At 38.8% G+C, this 13,962-nt stretch overlaps 1 protein-coding gene across 5 annotated transcripts in view; it reads right to left on the bottom strand.

Annotated features, from left to right (window-relative positions):
* Positions 1-131: 131 nt before the first annotated feature.
* Positions 132-13,962, bottom strand: part of SNRK (SNF related kinase) — a 65,678-nt gene continuing 51,847 nt past the window's right edge. For all 5 annotated transcript variants that reach the window (XM_090046439.1, XM_090046443.1, XM_090046441.1 and 2 more), the window contains 3 exons: positions 11,611-11,823; positions 9,400-9,534; positions 132-3,979 (listed from right to left, as the gene is read on the bottom strand). In XM_090046439.1, the coding sequence (XP_089902565.1) occupies positions 2,764-3,979; positions 9,400-9,534; positions 11,611-11,823 (1,564 nt within the window). In that variant the 3' untranslated portion in view covers positions 132-2,763. The remainder of the gene's footprint in view (positions 3,980-9,399; positions 9,535-11,610; positions 11,824-13,962) is intronic.

Here is a 13,962-nt window from a genome sequence, read left to right as displayed (position 1 = left end):
GAGTATCTGTTAAACTTTGGGTACTGGTATAAGAGCAGAAGATGATTTTATTTCACCCCCACAATATTAAATGAATTTTGCAATTAGTAAATGGCATAAAGTTGACAGGGAAATCATTGCTTATACGTCAGTCAAGATGTCACTTTTATTAACTCGATTTTCCATTTCTGTCACACATCATGAATTTTTATACAATGAAGAAAGCCAAACAATGCTGAAAGCAACCAACAGGATCAGCTGATATTCCTGTACCCTCTTAACACACACACACACAGATGCTTTCTTGGTGAGAAATTCTTTTAATTCTGTTCCTTTCATTAATTCTGCTTAATTTTACTGCTACTCTTAAAACTCTGTGTCAAGATTGTCACATCTTAAATACAGATAAAGTTGCTAGAGGTACATTATTATATATACACACATACAGAAAAATACAAGACTAATTGTTTTTTCCACAATATTTAATTTATACTCTACTGTAACTAGATGCAACTTTTAAAGACACATTAAGGGGTACAAGAAACTGTTTACTTGCTCTAAATAGTTTGGTCCAATATTATCTTAATGTAGTGGTTATTCTCGCCCTTCCTTTTACATGACAACGTAATACAACATACACCACATGCACAATCATTCACCTATGAACAAGTGGATAAAGGACAACACTCAAACTAACATTTGTACACCCAGAGGTTCAACCAACCATACACAACTAATAAGGCTATAATACAGCTATGCAGCATAAATGTCCAACACTGCTGTTCTAAAGTGAGCACCATATATACATTTGTATATAAAAACATTGGAAACAAAATACACCTGGGGTTAGTTAAAAGGTGCCATTCCAAGGCTGTACATAATATCAGGAAAGAGTATTTACAATACTTGGAAAAAAGCTGCAACAAATAGTTTATTGCCAATGCCCTTTATATACTTTTATCCTACTTTAATATAGATGTTACGCTCACTCTCTGTGAACCACACATCTTATTTCTGGCCCTTTATAAGATCCCTGCTCAAAAATTTCAAGCAAATATGTTCTATGGCTTCACCCACACATCTATTCTTGTAGCTTTCATTTTATAAATACCACGCTGACTGAATGGCAACTGTATCTTAAAAGTTAGAAGTGTAAAAGATTTTTATCATTTGCTTTGTTTAGGAAGCAGAATGAAAAAATCCCCAACTAGGCTAGTCAGTAAGACTATCTGGTGCAATTTCACCTATCAGCAAAATAAGTCAAAGAGCTGTTGTGAACTACAGAAATTGTGACCAAATGTAACACAGTTCTTTGGTGCTCTACTCTCTCTATGGTATACATGAAATGCATCATATTTGACCATTCTGCAAATATTACAAGATGCTAAACAGTGTAAACTCCTCTCAGACATTCAGTTTCTGGCTAGGGTGCTGCTACATAATACCACCAATTCTTACTAGCATTGCTTTGAAGATCCAGTGCACAGCATGAAAAAATAAAACATTCATGTCCTTCCCAACATTAGGAATCTGCAATATATTTTATTCTAGATAATAAAATTCCACAAAAGTTAATCTGGTCAAAAGTATCCTTCCGTACAGAAATATACTAAAGCATGAATTTGCCATTAGTTCCGTGACAATGGAGAAACAAACAGAAACGCTAATTGCTGTTAAGCATATTTTCATACATGCCATACTTTAATTCTGGACTTGATGTTCAAAGAAATTAACAACTACCAGCTGGGTGGTAACAATATTTTAAGTCCTGACAAAAGTAAAAAAAAAAAATGCTAATAATGAGAAAAATTAAGGAGATTAGATGATTATAGGAATTGATTTAAATTTGCATCCAACTATCCAAGGATTTTTCCATCCCTTATTTCATTTTGATGCATATAAGGGTCATACTTAAGAAATGCCAACAATTGGCATGTTACACTAATAATGGAAGTAATTTATACAAAGTTTTTCATTTTAGAATGCAAAAACTCAGATGTAGACATTATAATTTACCTTTGTTTCTAGTAAAAAAGATTGTCTGCTTGTAATATTAACATATTTCTATGGGAAAAGCTGCCTTACAAATCTAGTTGCTTTTTAAAAAAAAAAAAATCTTATGTATAGCAAAACAGGATTTTTTTTTTCATTTCGATTTTGAGCCACAACTTTATCCATGTTATCGCTTAAGACAAATAGGTGTGGGTTTAAAATCATAGTTTAAGATCACTAATTTTCAGTGCATCTTTGCTTTGTACAAGCCTTGGAACATCTGAAAGCTCCCTGAAGAGTTTTCAGCATCAAAACGTTATTGCTTTGGTTCTGTTTCAGAGACATAGAAGTATGCCACATATCACATATTTTAGATATCACAGAAGGTCAGAACAAGAATTAACGTTTCACAAGCAAACAAAAGCTCTCGCGCTCTCTCTCTCTAGTCTAAGTGCAGAACATGAACTTCTAAGTGCTCCATTTACATTAGGATCTAGATATACATTTTAATTTAATCCAGATCTTCCATAGTAAAATAAAAGTGTAAAAATTACACAATAAAATATTCTATTCTGTTGGGAAAGAAAAATGTATTGGCTAGCAGCATGCACAAAGACCATGCATTGTCTTACTATCAAGCAAACACAAAATTAAAATGTAATAAATAACTGCTCAAAGCCCACTTTAAAATATTAAGACAACAAAAGGGGTTCAGTTGAAATAAGGTGTTCACAGCTCTGAACAGGAAGAATGGTGATGTCAAGTAGATTGAGCTATTAAGTCAGGCCACCGTCAAATGACATGACAACAACTTGTTTGACCGGAGGTACACAGCAGTCCCTCCTTGGGGTTCCGCTGAATATTCACAGATATTGTCTTTTCACAGAGAGGTAGTTGTAACACGTTATTTTTCAAGTTCCTGTTCTTTATCCGTTCCAATTCATTTTCTGTGTTTGACATCTGGTCAGAGAAGAATTTTATGCTGCCCAATGCTGTAGCCTGATTTGCACTCCCAGTGGAACTGATGCACATTTTCCACATCGATTTCTCCTGCACTTTTACGCTGGAAAATGCCAGATTGTTTTGAGGATCAATAATGTATTTAGCACTGCCGTGAATCTGTGAACCTAAGCAAAGGCTCATCAATTTTAGGCTTTCAACCAGTTCCCCTGCACTTCTAGTAGACAACTGCATTGAGTTTCCAGATCCAGCACACCTACGGGTGGAACCTGAAGTGTTATTGGTGCTACCACTGGAGCTACTTGAGGGACTTCCCCCACCTTTGTTGTTATCACTAGGGCTTGTTTTGTCTACCCCTCCGTTTCCATTGCTTGGTTTGCTCTGTCCACCACCATCTCCTTGGCTGCCAGGTGGCCCTTCACTACTATCCCGTCTATGCCAGGAGTAAGTAAACCCGCTATCTTTATCTAGCCGTCGCCTACTTTCTGAGTCATCATCACTGGTTTCTGAGCTACTGCAACTAGATCCCCGACCCTGACTTTTCCTTCTGTGGTAGCGTTTATGCACTGTACTAGGTGAAGCAATATTCATTTTTAACCTGCTAAGCTTTGGGGGCAAGTTCTCATCCATGTCGAATTCATCGTCTGATTCCCCCTCCTCAAAGATCTGGTTGAGGACTGGTGCACTCTTCCTGGAAGTGAGACGATTTGTAACTGAAGGCTTGCGGCGCAGAATAACTTGAGTTGAAAGAGAAATGGGTTTCTTATCTTCTTCATCTTCCTCTTCATCCTCTTCTACTCTAAACAAGCACTTCCGGCCACTTGCAGCAGGTTTCAAGCTCACTGAAGGAACCACTGAAAGTGCTGGTCCAGCTAATTCTGGGATGTCTTCTTTCTTTGCTGAATCACCAAGTGCCTTGCTTCTGTGACCGTTAAGAACGTTTTCAGCACTGCGAGCTGGAGACTGAGCAGTTGCATGGGAGAGAGGAGAAGCTGTAAGATCATCTTCCAGGTCCTGGGGTACATCGATTTTTGTGGGCCATGATTGCCTTGGTAAGTAATTGTAAAAAGATGAAGGGGAGAGAAAGAGAGAAAGAGACAAATTAGATTTCATACAGGGAGTTAGCTGTAGTAGTCTGAAGTTAGGCAAAATGTAGGGCAGGGTGAAGCTTTAGAGACTACCTGGTTCAGGAGGGCATGAGCTTTCATATGCAAGAACCTACTTCCTGAGTACATCTGATATACTGATGAAGTACACTACTGCCTGCAAGAACTTGTGTCCCTCTGAACCAGTTGGCCTCCGAGGTGCCAGTCTGCCCTACACCTTTTGTCAAATTAGATTTTGGTGATAACTTAAGAATACACTATAAAATCTTTACAGGAAGACATCAGAAAGGCCACAGTAATTATACCACTTCGCAAGCCACTACATTTTGTAAACAGTAATTTAGAGAAACAACTTAAGGAAAATGAAAAAGAGAGTAATATACAAGTCATGTTGGTTGCTGCCAACTTAGATCACAAATTCCAATACTTTTTCTGCTCTCAGAAAAAAATGAATAATCTTATATGACTTGAAGAAAGTGCTTTTTTTTTTTTTTTTAAATCAGATGTTTGCAGGAGGTCTAGAAGAACAGGCGCAGGACAAAGAGGCCTTGTTCCATGACCCGTCCAAAATCAAAGGACAGTGGTATTGCAGACAGTATGAAGCCTTTATTCTTCTTCCCAGTTTTCAATTATTAATATAAAAGCCACCAATTCAATGGTTTTGTATTTTCAAGTCACGGTGTTAGTTTTACAGTCTTAAGTTAAAAAAAAAAATTGTGACATTTTCATAACGTCTCCTCTGAACAGCTAATCTAAGTTTTCTTTAACACAATCTCTGTTTAATTAAAATGTACATGAATCCAGATGATTCAGCTATTTTCATCTGACAATTTCAACTGTATACCACATGTGATGTGTTATCACTGAACCAATATCTTTTCTCATCATTTCACTATTAAAGGGCAGTATCCAGGCATCAAAGTGTTTAAAATCACAATACTGAAAGCTATTTTATCTATAACGGAAATTTCTAACGTACAGTTGTATTAAGCATGATCTTCAAAGTAAAGTGGTTATGAAAGAGGTGATGCTTGAGATTAACTCAGTCTTACAACTAGTTAGTGCTGTTTTATCTTCAGCATCTAGCAATTCTATGATTAAGCAAATAACTTTCAGTAACTGATGTTTTAGTTTAAATCCTAAAAATATACTGTACATTGTTTCAAATGTTCAAAAACTAAACTGTTGTGCTACAAATAGAAGAATGAAACGGCCACCATCTCGCATCTCAATCATTTGTACTTTTTAAAAAGGCCTCAGGAAAATTTAACCAAACATTTACATCTAACAGACTTGCTTAACAGTGATGATGGTTTTAGTCTATGAAGCAACCACCAGACTTAAGCAACTAAGCCAAAAAAATGCTCTAGGTACTCAAATATTAAAAGATACCATCTTTCAACTGTTACTGGCTTTACCAACTACAGCTATTTTATCTCGTAACCACGTTCTCATTTGGTGTATGAAAAAGTAACGGTCATGGCAGGAAAAACACAACCCTAAGTGCAGAACCTTTCCATTTGTGCCCAGACAGTACTGTATGGGATACCCCCAGGCAGACACTTGGATAATGCTGCAGTAGTGCTTGGGGAATATGCATGGCTTTTTGGCACAGATTTGAATAGAACAGAATGGCAGGGTACTCTTCATTCTCCAGCCTAAGATCCTGTTCACAGTTATGCACACATTCAAAATACAATATATTGTACTTTCTCAACTCGGTTCCCCTTGGTGGGAGAAGGGGGGCTCAAAATAGGCTCTGCTGGGATGTAAGAGGAGGAGGGAGGGAGGCTCCAAGACTTCTAGACTTCTTAAACTCAGCTTCCCCTTGACCAGGGCTCAAATGGTCCATCGTAGAGCTGTCCAATTTCTCAGCCCCCAAGGGCCACACCATGGAAAGCATGGGTCACTGAGCTATGCACTGCACAACTGATTCCTGTCCCCACCTCCACCATACCAGCACCCACTCTTCCCACCACCACATGGGGCACCCTCACCACCACCGCTGCACTGTGCAGGAGTAATCTCCCCCACTCCATGATTTGTCCTCAGCTCCCCATGCAGCATGCCATGCTGCCCCATCTCCTGGGGCAGAGACAGGAAGTGGCAGCTGGAGGAAGGAGGGAGAACTCAGAAGCCTCAGCTGTGTTGCAGCTGGAGCCATGGGGAAATAGGAGCCAGGCAGAAGCTTGGGGGCCGCAAATGAATTTCTTATGGGCTTCGTATGGCCCATAAGATGCACAGCCTTGGTTTACTGACTTGGCTCTTCCTTGATGCGAGCAAAAAAAGAACTATCCCCCCAGACTGCACAGATGTTCCGTGAGACAAGTGAGAGTAGACCAATTTTGCAGTTAAAATTAGTTCCCAAACAAAAGCAATGACATATTTGTCTTCTTCCCTACAAATTTAGTTTATGCAATTCATTTGGATTGCAGACAATATCAACACAACAAGTAAGACTTTGTGAAAACAACTTGGAACTCTGAAGGGAATTTATAAATTTATGGACATCTACTTATCATAGGGAGCAAAGTATTATTAGCAGGACAGCACCAAGCAAACCACTCCAAGCAGCTCTACCAATGCATCTCAACCTTGATACGCAATACCATTATTATTCCAATTCTTGATGTCTGTTAAGCAGACTCTACCAGTTATATTGCAGATATGGACAGACAATGGAGCTCAGTTCCATAACTGCAAAGTCAGGGCTATAAGGACTATTACTATGACAGGTTCGGTTTCCAGCCATTGCACTTCATTTGTCTAATTGGTAAGGTTTCCTCCTAGACAGATTTTGGTACTCTGCTTCAGAAGTCCCAGTGTGAAAACCACAGTACTACAATGAGAGAAGTGATTTCTCTAGCAGAAAGATGGAAACCATTTAGATTAAAACAAACTTATAGCTAGTACCATGTAACCATGCAACAAAGCAACTTTCCTGGAGGAAAGTCCATTAATTAAACAACTGCTAGATACACTGTTGTAAAATCAAAAGCAAGTTAGACAGACATTTGCCTGGAATGGTTTAGACACGGATGATCTTGTTGAGCAAGGGGCTGAACTGGATGACCTTGTGAGGTCTCTTCCAGCCCTACTTTCCTATGCTCCTGTAATTTAATTTAAGTTTTCAAATGGTCTTTGGAAGAAACATAGAACTTTGTGACGACAAAAGGTGTCAGAGCTTTTGTCAAATCCAAAACTGCAAAATTTCAGGAAGGTATGAATGAAAAACTGTGACATACTGCCATCCAAAAAGCAGCTCTACTAATACAGCCCTACCATAAGCAGGAGGCATATTCCTCCAGTCATGGGGCCTGATCCTGTAAATGCATGCCATTTTACAACATTCTTAGTCTGAGCTGAGTCTCAGACTATTTGCTTTCAATCACACCAATTGGTTTGGATAAAGCATGGAAATACAGAAGCAGGGCATTATAGCCCACATCATCCTTTCTAATGAATATCTGTGTTAACCATAAGGGTGACAAAAAGGAAACCTTCATAAGGAAACCCTTGTTGCAGGTAAAAAATTATGCAATTCCATCTTTGTACAGAAAAGCACTGAACTTCTCAGAAGTATTTTCACCTTCCTCTGCTAAAACCCAGAGATAAATAGTGCGAGTAGGCAATAGTTCTCAAGGAATCAGCAGGAGCACCCGATTCTCATTCATCAGAGGGGAGATTAACTACCACCATTCTGAATGGTACGCTAGGGGAGGGAGAGGATCAAAGAGATTTCAGAAACACAACTATTAATGGAAAATGTCTTAGCAAGGCCTCCACAAGAATTCCTAAAATGATACTTAAGACAGAGCAATAACTGAAAGACTTTTTCCCCCAACTTCAGGTTTCCCAGCTCAGGAAAACTAACAACTGCTGGTCACTGCTTAAAGCTCACTCAAGCATTTGACAACAAGCGTAGTTAAAGAGTTTTAGCGTATGTCTAAACTCTAAAGCATAAAGAAGCAGGGAACATTAGTCACAATGCTGTACTGCCCCCAAACTGCTGTACCACTTCCAGTTAAAGAACTCATGCAGCGTATCTCCATATAGCGCTGCCATGTACTATAAAGACAGACCTTCAGGGCATGTCTACGCTGCCTCTCTGCCTAGCCCAGAAGTATGGCCCACTCTCCCTCACATTCTGTACAAAATCCCTGGGAAGAAAAACAGTGTAGCTGCCTTACAGTGGCCCTGAGTATGTGCCAGTAAACACACCTGAGAGAGTGAGAACAAGCCTGAGAGCATCTCTGGGTGTGTGCTCAGCACTACTCTCAAGCAGCCACGCTGATTCAGCCCATACAGCACAGGGGTTCCCCAGGCTCAGCATGAAAGCAACACAGATGAGCCCTGTGTGTCCTTTGAAAAAAACAAACCTTTAATCAAAACTGGTCCTTCTCCAGAACCCCCAGGGAGAGGCTGATCTGCTCCTGAAATCTTTAAATAGTTCAGAAACTACAGAGTCAGGATGTTTCCAATAAAATCCTCTCAAATTCCTTGAATGTCTGCAGCAAATGGCAGACTGAGTAAACTTTAATCAATACTAACCTCACAACAAACAGCACCAACAGAATTCTTGTCATCTTTACCACATAAGGTGGCATTCCCACAGATTTCAGTAGGCTTTGCTGATGGCTATTTATTAAATTTTGATTTGGATAATATAAAGACCCAAGCTGTGAACTGCTTACTGCTGTCTGGTTTTATTACTAAAAACTGTAACTATGAAGCATCTCTCACCTATTAATACCACCTCCTGTACCCTTTGTAAAAACTGTGTCCTTTATAAAGGCCTGATCTTGAGATGTTTGAGCTACCTTGGATTTCAGGATGCTCAAAAACTTTAGGATCGTGCCAGCAAGGCAGGGCTGATCCTGAATCCTGATAAGAAAAATCAATGTTCAGCTCATTCTAGGTGACAAATGCCCAGCTGTGCACTTAGTGGATTACACCATAAGGATAGTTTTTAAAGGGGAAATTCATGAAGTGTAAAGAGCACTAAGAGAAGAACATAAAACAGAATCATTTCTCTATCAGAAATGTCACAGACGTGAATTCATCATGAAGGACTTAAACTCATTGAATGTGACACCTCCCGTGGTACACACAAAAATTATTGTAAATACAGCCTTCAAATTATCAATAGCTCACTCCTGGAAAATTCTGAGAAAACTTTTTTTGGCAAATGATTTTTAACTAACTTCTAACATGGCCTTTATAGGTTGTGCTACATTTCTCCAGACCCTTAGAACTCGCAATGAATGAGCATTGTGCTGTTCAACTGGCAGTATCTTAATAAAACAGCATTTCCAAACATTTTGATTAAATTTGCTAAATTACCCACTGTTTTAAATCTTACCTGAACTGAGCTTTGATGTTGCTAGGGCTTGCAGACCTGGTTTGAATTTCTTTTTCCTGTTTTTCTCTCAGAATCCTTTCAGCTAGTAAAAAGTAAGTTGCAGTGATGTGATTATATTTGTTAGTTTCCAATGCCCTAAAAGGAAAAAACACCAGAAATGGAACACATCACGCATCAATGATTTGTTAAAACTGAACATTTTGCTGACACAAGTGACTACATTTTGCACAGCAAGTAAAAGGCCCAGAAATAGAATGTTGTACCTCTGACATCCTGACAAAAGATTTTTGGCCTATTAGAAGAGGGACAAACCAATATGGCAAGTTCAATAGATACATTAGGATACTTTTAGGAAAGCATCCAAAAGCTAAATAATTGTTCCTTCATCGCACATATTTAAGCAATAACATTAACTGAAGCAGAGTTTATGATCCAATAATGGCCTCTCCCACTGACAAATAAATACTCAGGCAAAGCAGCGCATTTAATTTTGAAGTTGGCATAAAATTTCACTTTTTCTCAGTGTTAAAAACATACTAAGTTTACAGTTTACTGTAAGGCTGCTAAATCATCTTAAACCACTTTAACCACTGCATACTTTAAAACAATTTTAGATATAGGATGTTTCAAGTGCCTGAATTCTAAATTTGTTTTTTCTGAAAGCTAGAAAATTCTCAACTCATTTAGATTTTGGAAATAAGATTTTAAATATACAGAATAAACCTGTTTACAAAATTACACTGCAAAAAAGCAACCAGCTTCCCAGCAGCACAATTCAGTGGCAAGTTCTATTTGTTATAACAAAAATCAGACTATTTTAAATTACAGGACTCAGATCACAATATAGTTAATGGGTTTTTGGTTGTAGCTGTGTTGGTCTAAGGACACAGGCAAGCAAGGTTCTTTGGTTAGATGTGATATCTTTTATTAGACCAACTGAGTAGTTGGAAAAAAGTTCCTAGCAAGCTTTCAGGCACAATAACCCTTCTTCAGGCATAGGGAGTCTCTGCTGTTCTACAAGGATGAAAGATATCACATCTACCCAAAGAACCTTGGCCTCCCTGTGCACATAGTTTTAATAGTTTTAATGATACTGTATAACAAGCGTTTGCAAAAAATACTTGGAAAAAAGCTGTATTTGCTATCCCTAATTAAACGCTCTGAATGAAAACATCTTAAGGTGACAGGAAGGTGCCTCTGGGGCAATCAAATCCAGTCCCCTTGTGTTCACTGGTAACCATTTACCTGAAGATTCCCCCAAATCACAAAATCACTATTTTAAACCCTCACACACAATTGCAAGTTGTAGGGACACTCTACAATATACCACAGGCCTCAAGTAAAAGCAGTACAAGCCCTGGCAATGCTCTGCCACTACAATGGCAGAGAAGAAGGATCCTTAGATGAGGGCTCAGGCCCCATTCTACAGAAGAGGGGCAACCTCTACCCCCCCACCCCCACTCACTTTGCCATCTGACCCCGGAGAAAAACTGCTTGCTGATCTCAGATTTGGTTTTCAGTTGATGACCATTACTGGAACAGTAGGACCTAACTAGGAAACTCAGTTCTCTAAGAACTGAAAGGAGCACCATCATATCCTAATCAAGACCTCCAGCCCTACTGGGGCCAATTCTTCAAAAGAAACAAGTCGCCTCCCCACTTCCCAAGTAACTCCCCAAAATTAGTAGAACTCATAAAAGAAAAAGAAAAAAAACCCTTCCCGGTCCCCAACCAGCAGAAGCCATGAAGGCACAGCATAAATGAAACTGGGGATGTGACATCTGAAACAGGTCATAGAAATCACAAATCTTTCAAAAAGTGATCAAACACAATACAGAGATTGATTTTTTGTAATAAATCAATAATGTAAGGCTGTGACTACACTTGCCTTGTTCTATTAAAATAAATCACCCTTAAGCCCCAAGTGGACTTAAAACTTTTTACCTGTAAACTGAACGGATTTGAAATGTAAGCAGGGGGACTTTAAAAACAGAATCCCACAATGCTAATCTTTATAGCATTATTTTTCAGCAAAGTACCATACTTAAATTTATCTATCAGATTTAGTCAATGCCTTTTCAAGACATGATATAACTAAACTCTCTCACAGAATCAATGGTCTCTGTTTTGTCTCTGGTATTGGATAGACAATTGCTATGGCTGCATTTGCAACCGAAATCATAATGTTAAATTTATCAACCAATAACTTACTCTACTATTGTATCTCGATCTGCTATATCACCAAGGACCATGCGTTGTATTATACTGTTGTGTTCTTCCTCAGATAAGTTTTTATATGAAACAAGAGGGATATTGTATTTTGTTGCAGGTGATGGATCAACTCCTTGGAGCCATGCATGATTTTCAATCTCTTCCAAAGATGCTCTTCGCTTTGGGTCTCTCTGCAACATCCGTGTAATTAGACTGTGAACAGAAAATAAATCTATAAATGCAATGTGCTAGCATGTGTGGAAAGTAGCCATCACAGCAGCACTAGGAATGCACTGCTGTCCCTCTGTTACTCTCAGTTCACAGCAGCCCCTTTAGACGCCTTCCAGTAAGAATAATGCAATTGTGACATAACTGGACACTGAAACTACAGTCAAAAGGTATTATGAATAACACCACCAAACTAAAATGAATAAATTGGCTTCAAAATGGCAACCAGCACTCTCTACAGTTTCCCTTTCATTTACTTGGGCTCTTAACTTCTGCCTTTCGTTTTCTATAGGATGTAAAGCAATATTCATGGTAGGGTCCCAAGCTGCTTAGCTGGTAGATGCTACTAATATTTTAGATGTTGTTTAATATTATTAATACATTTGCTATTTTCAACAAGAATATGGAAATGCAAAGAAAGCAGGACTGCTTTATTTTAAGGTAGGTACCAGATACTAGGTTTCTTCAGTGCCAATAAGAGAGAGGACAGACAGCTGGCCCCCTCTGTGAAGAAAAAAATTGTTTAGGATCCTCCAATGACAAGTTTATCTGTTGGTTTCATGTTAAGTCAATGTTATGTCTCCAGCTTCTGGCAGGGAGAAATGTAATTAAAGCTCACAAACTGCTATAGAAGGTACAGAGAAAGGATATTATCTAACTAGCACCTCTCCACTTGACCATCATGTGGAATTTCAGTATATGCCCTAGCAAATTACAGCATTCACCCTTATTAACTGCTCTGCACAGTGCCAGGATATGGAGATGGCTGTTCAATGCTGAGGTTCTTGCTCAAACCTTACATACTATCCTGCAGTGTAAAAAGTAAGGAAATAATGCAATTCTAAGGCATGGTTTTATTCTTGTACCAGCTTGCGGGGTAGCACAACTGCACATAAGCCAGTACGTACCTCAGGTTAATTTTTCTTTTAATATGAGGACTGAGATATGGTTAGAGATATGAACAAGAGGGGTGCCCCTACTGCTTGCACCGATTACACCTAAAAACTGCAAATATCATTAAAAGGAGAATTATATACTGAATAACCATCCTACATCTTTCCTTTTTAATTTTCAAGCCCCCCACCCCCTGCCCAAAAACATAACTGCATGAGATCTATGAAAGCAAAGGATGAGACTGTTCTCCACTGCCTTGCTAATAAGGTCTCTTCCCTTTTCTCCAAAAGATGTTCTGCCCCACATGTTAGCTCCCAAATCTTCACTGTATCTTCTGTTAAAGAATGCAAGTATCATCAGTACTAAGGTTAAAAACAAACAAACAATCAAAAACCCAGAAGAGATCCCTAGGACTCCACACACCTCTCTGGCACCGAGGATGTTCAGCAGCATATCCTCCTGTGTTCCCAATGAATGTATTCACTAAAAATGTAACTGCTAATCACACTTGCCAGATCTGGTAGGTGACCTCATCATTCCAACCCTCACCCCCATCTCCAAAAGATGAGATGTGATATGGCAAAATTACCAGCCTTTGTTCAAATATTAGAAAATACTAAGTTCTATATAAGCAGGTTTCAATTCTAAATGGGAAATGAAGACTAAATGTAAAGAGGACTGCCCATTTTTTATTGGGGAAGAGACTTGAAGACACTGAGCATTACATACACTATGCATATAGGTAGCCCCATTTTGGATAGCTGCATCTTCTTTCTCTTTTTTAAAACTTGCCTTAGATTGGTAATTGTTAATAGCACAGAAATGTCTCACTAGAACAGCTTTCCTGTATCACTCATAATTCTAAATACTGATTACTGCAACACAAAAATAGCTACGGCTCAGGGATAACACCAATAGCAGCACAAGAAATTTCAATCGACTACACAGGTCATATGTGAGTATAGGCGTGGCTGTTAAAAACTACAGCTGTAAGAGGGAAACCATTCCCTTGGACCACTGAAAAGCTCAGGTTCTGCTTTGAATTCTAGTGTTCGACACAAATGGAACCTTAATGTCTTCTAGGCCCAAGGATATTCAAGGCAATGTCACAAAGAGATAATCTATCACTAATCAGGACTTCAGTTATGCTTAGTGAAAGGTTCCAACTGAGAGGGACTCTAATGTAGTAGGGATTGTATTAATCATACTAGAGTTGAAAGTGTCATGCAT

Source organism: Crocodylus siamensis, chromosome 5 (genome assembly GCF_052110815.1).
Source record: "Crocodylus siamensis isolate JL-2025a chromosome 5, ASM5211081v1, whole genome shotgun sequence".
Classification (NCBI taxonomy): domain Eukaryota; kingdom Metazoa; phylum Chordata; order Crocodylia; family Crocodylidae; genus Crocodylus; species Crocodylus siamensis.
This window is presented reverse-complemented; position numbering and strand designations above follow the sequence as displayed.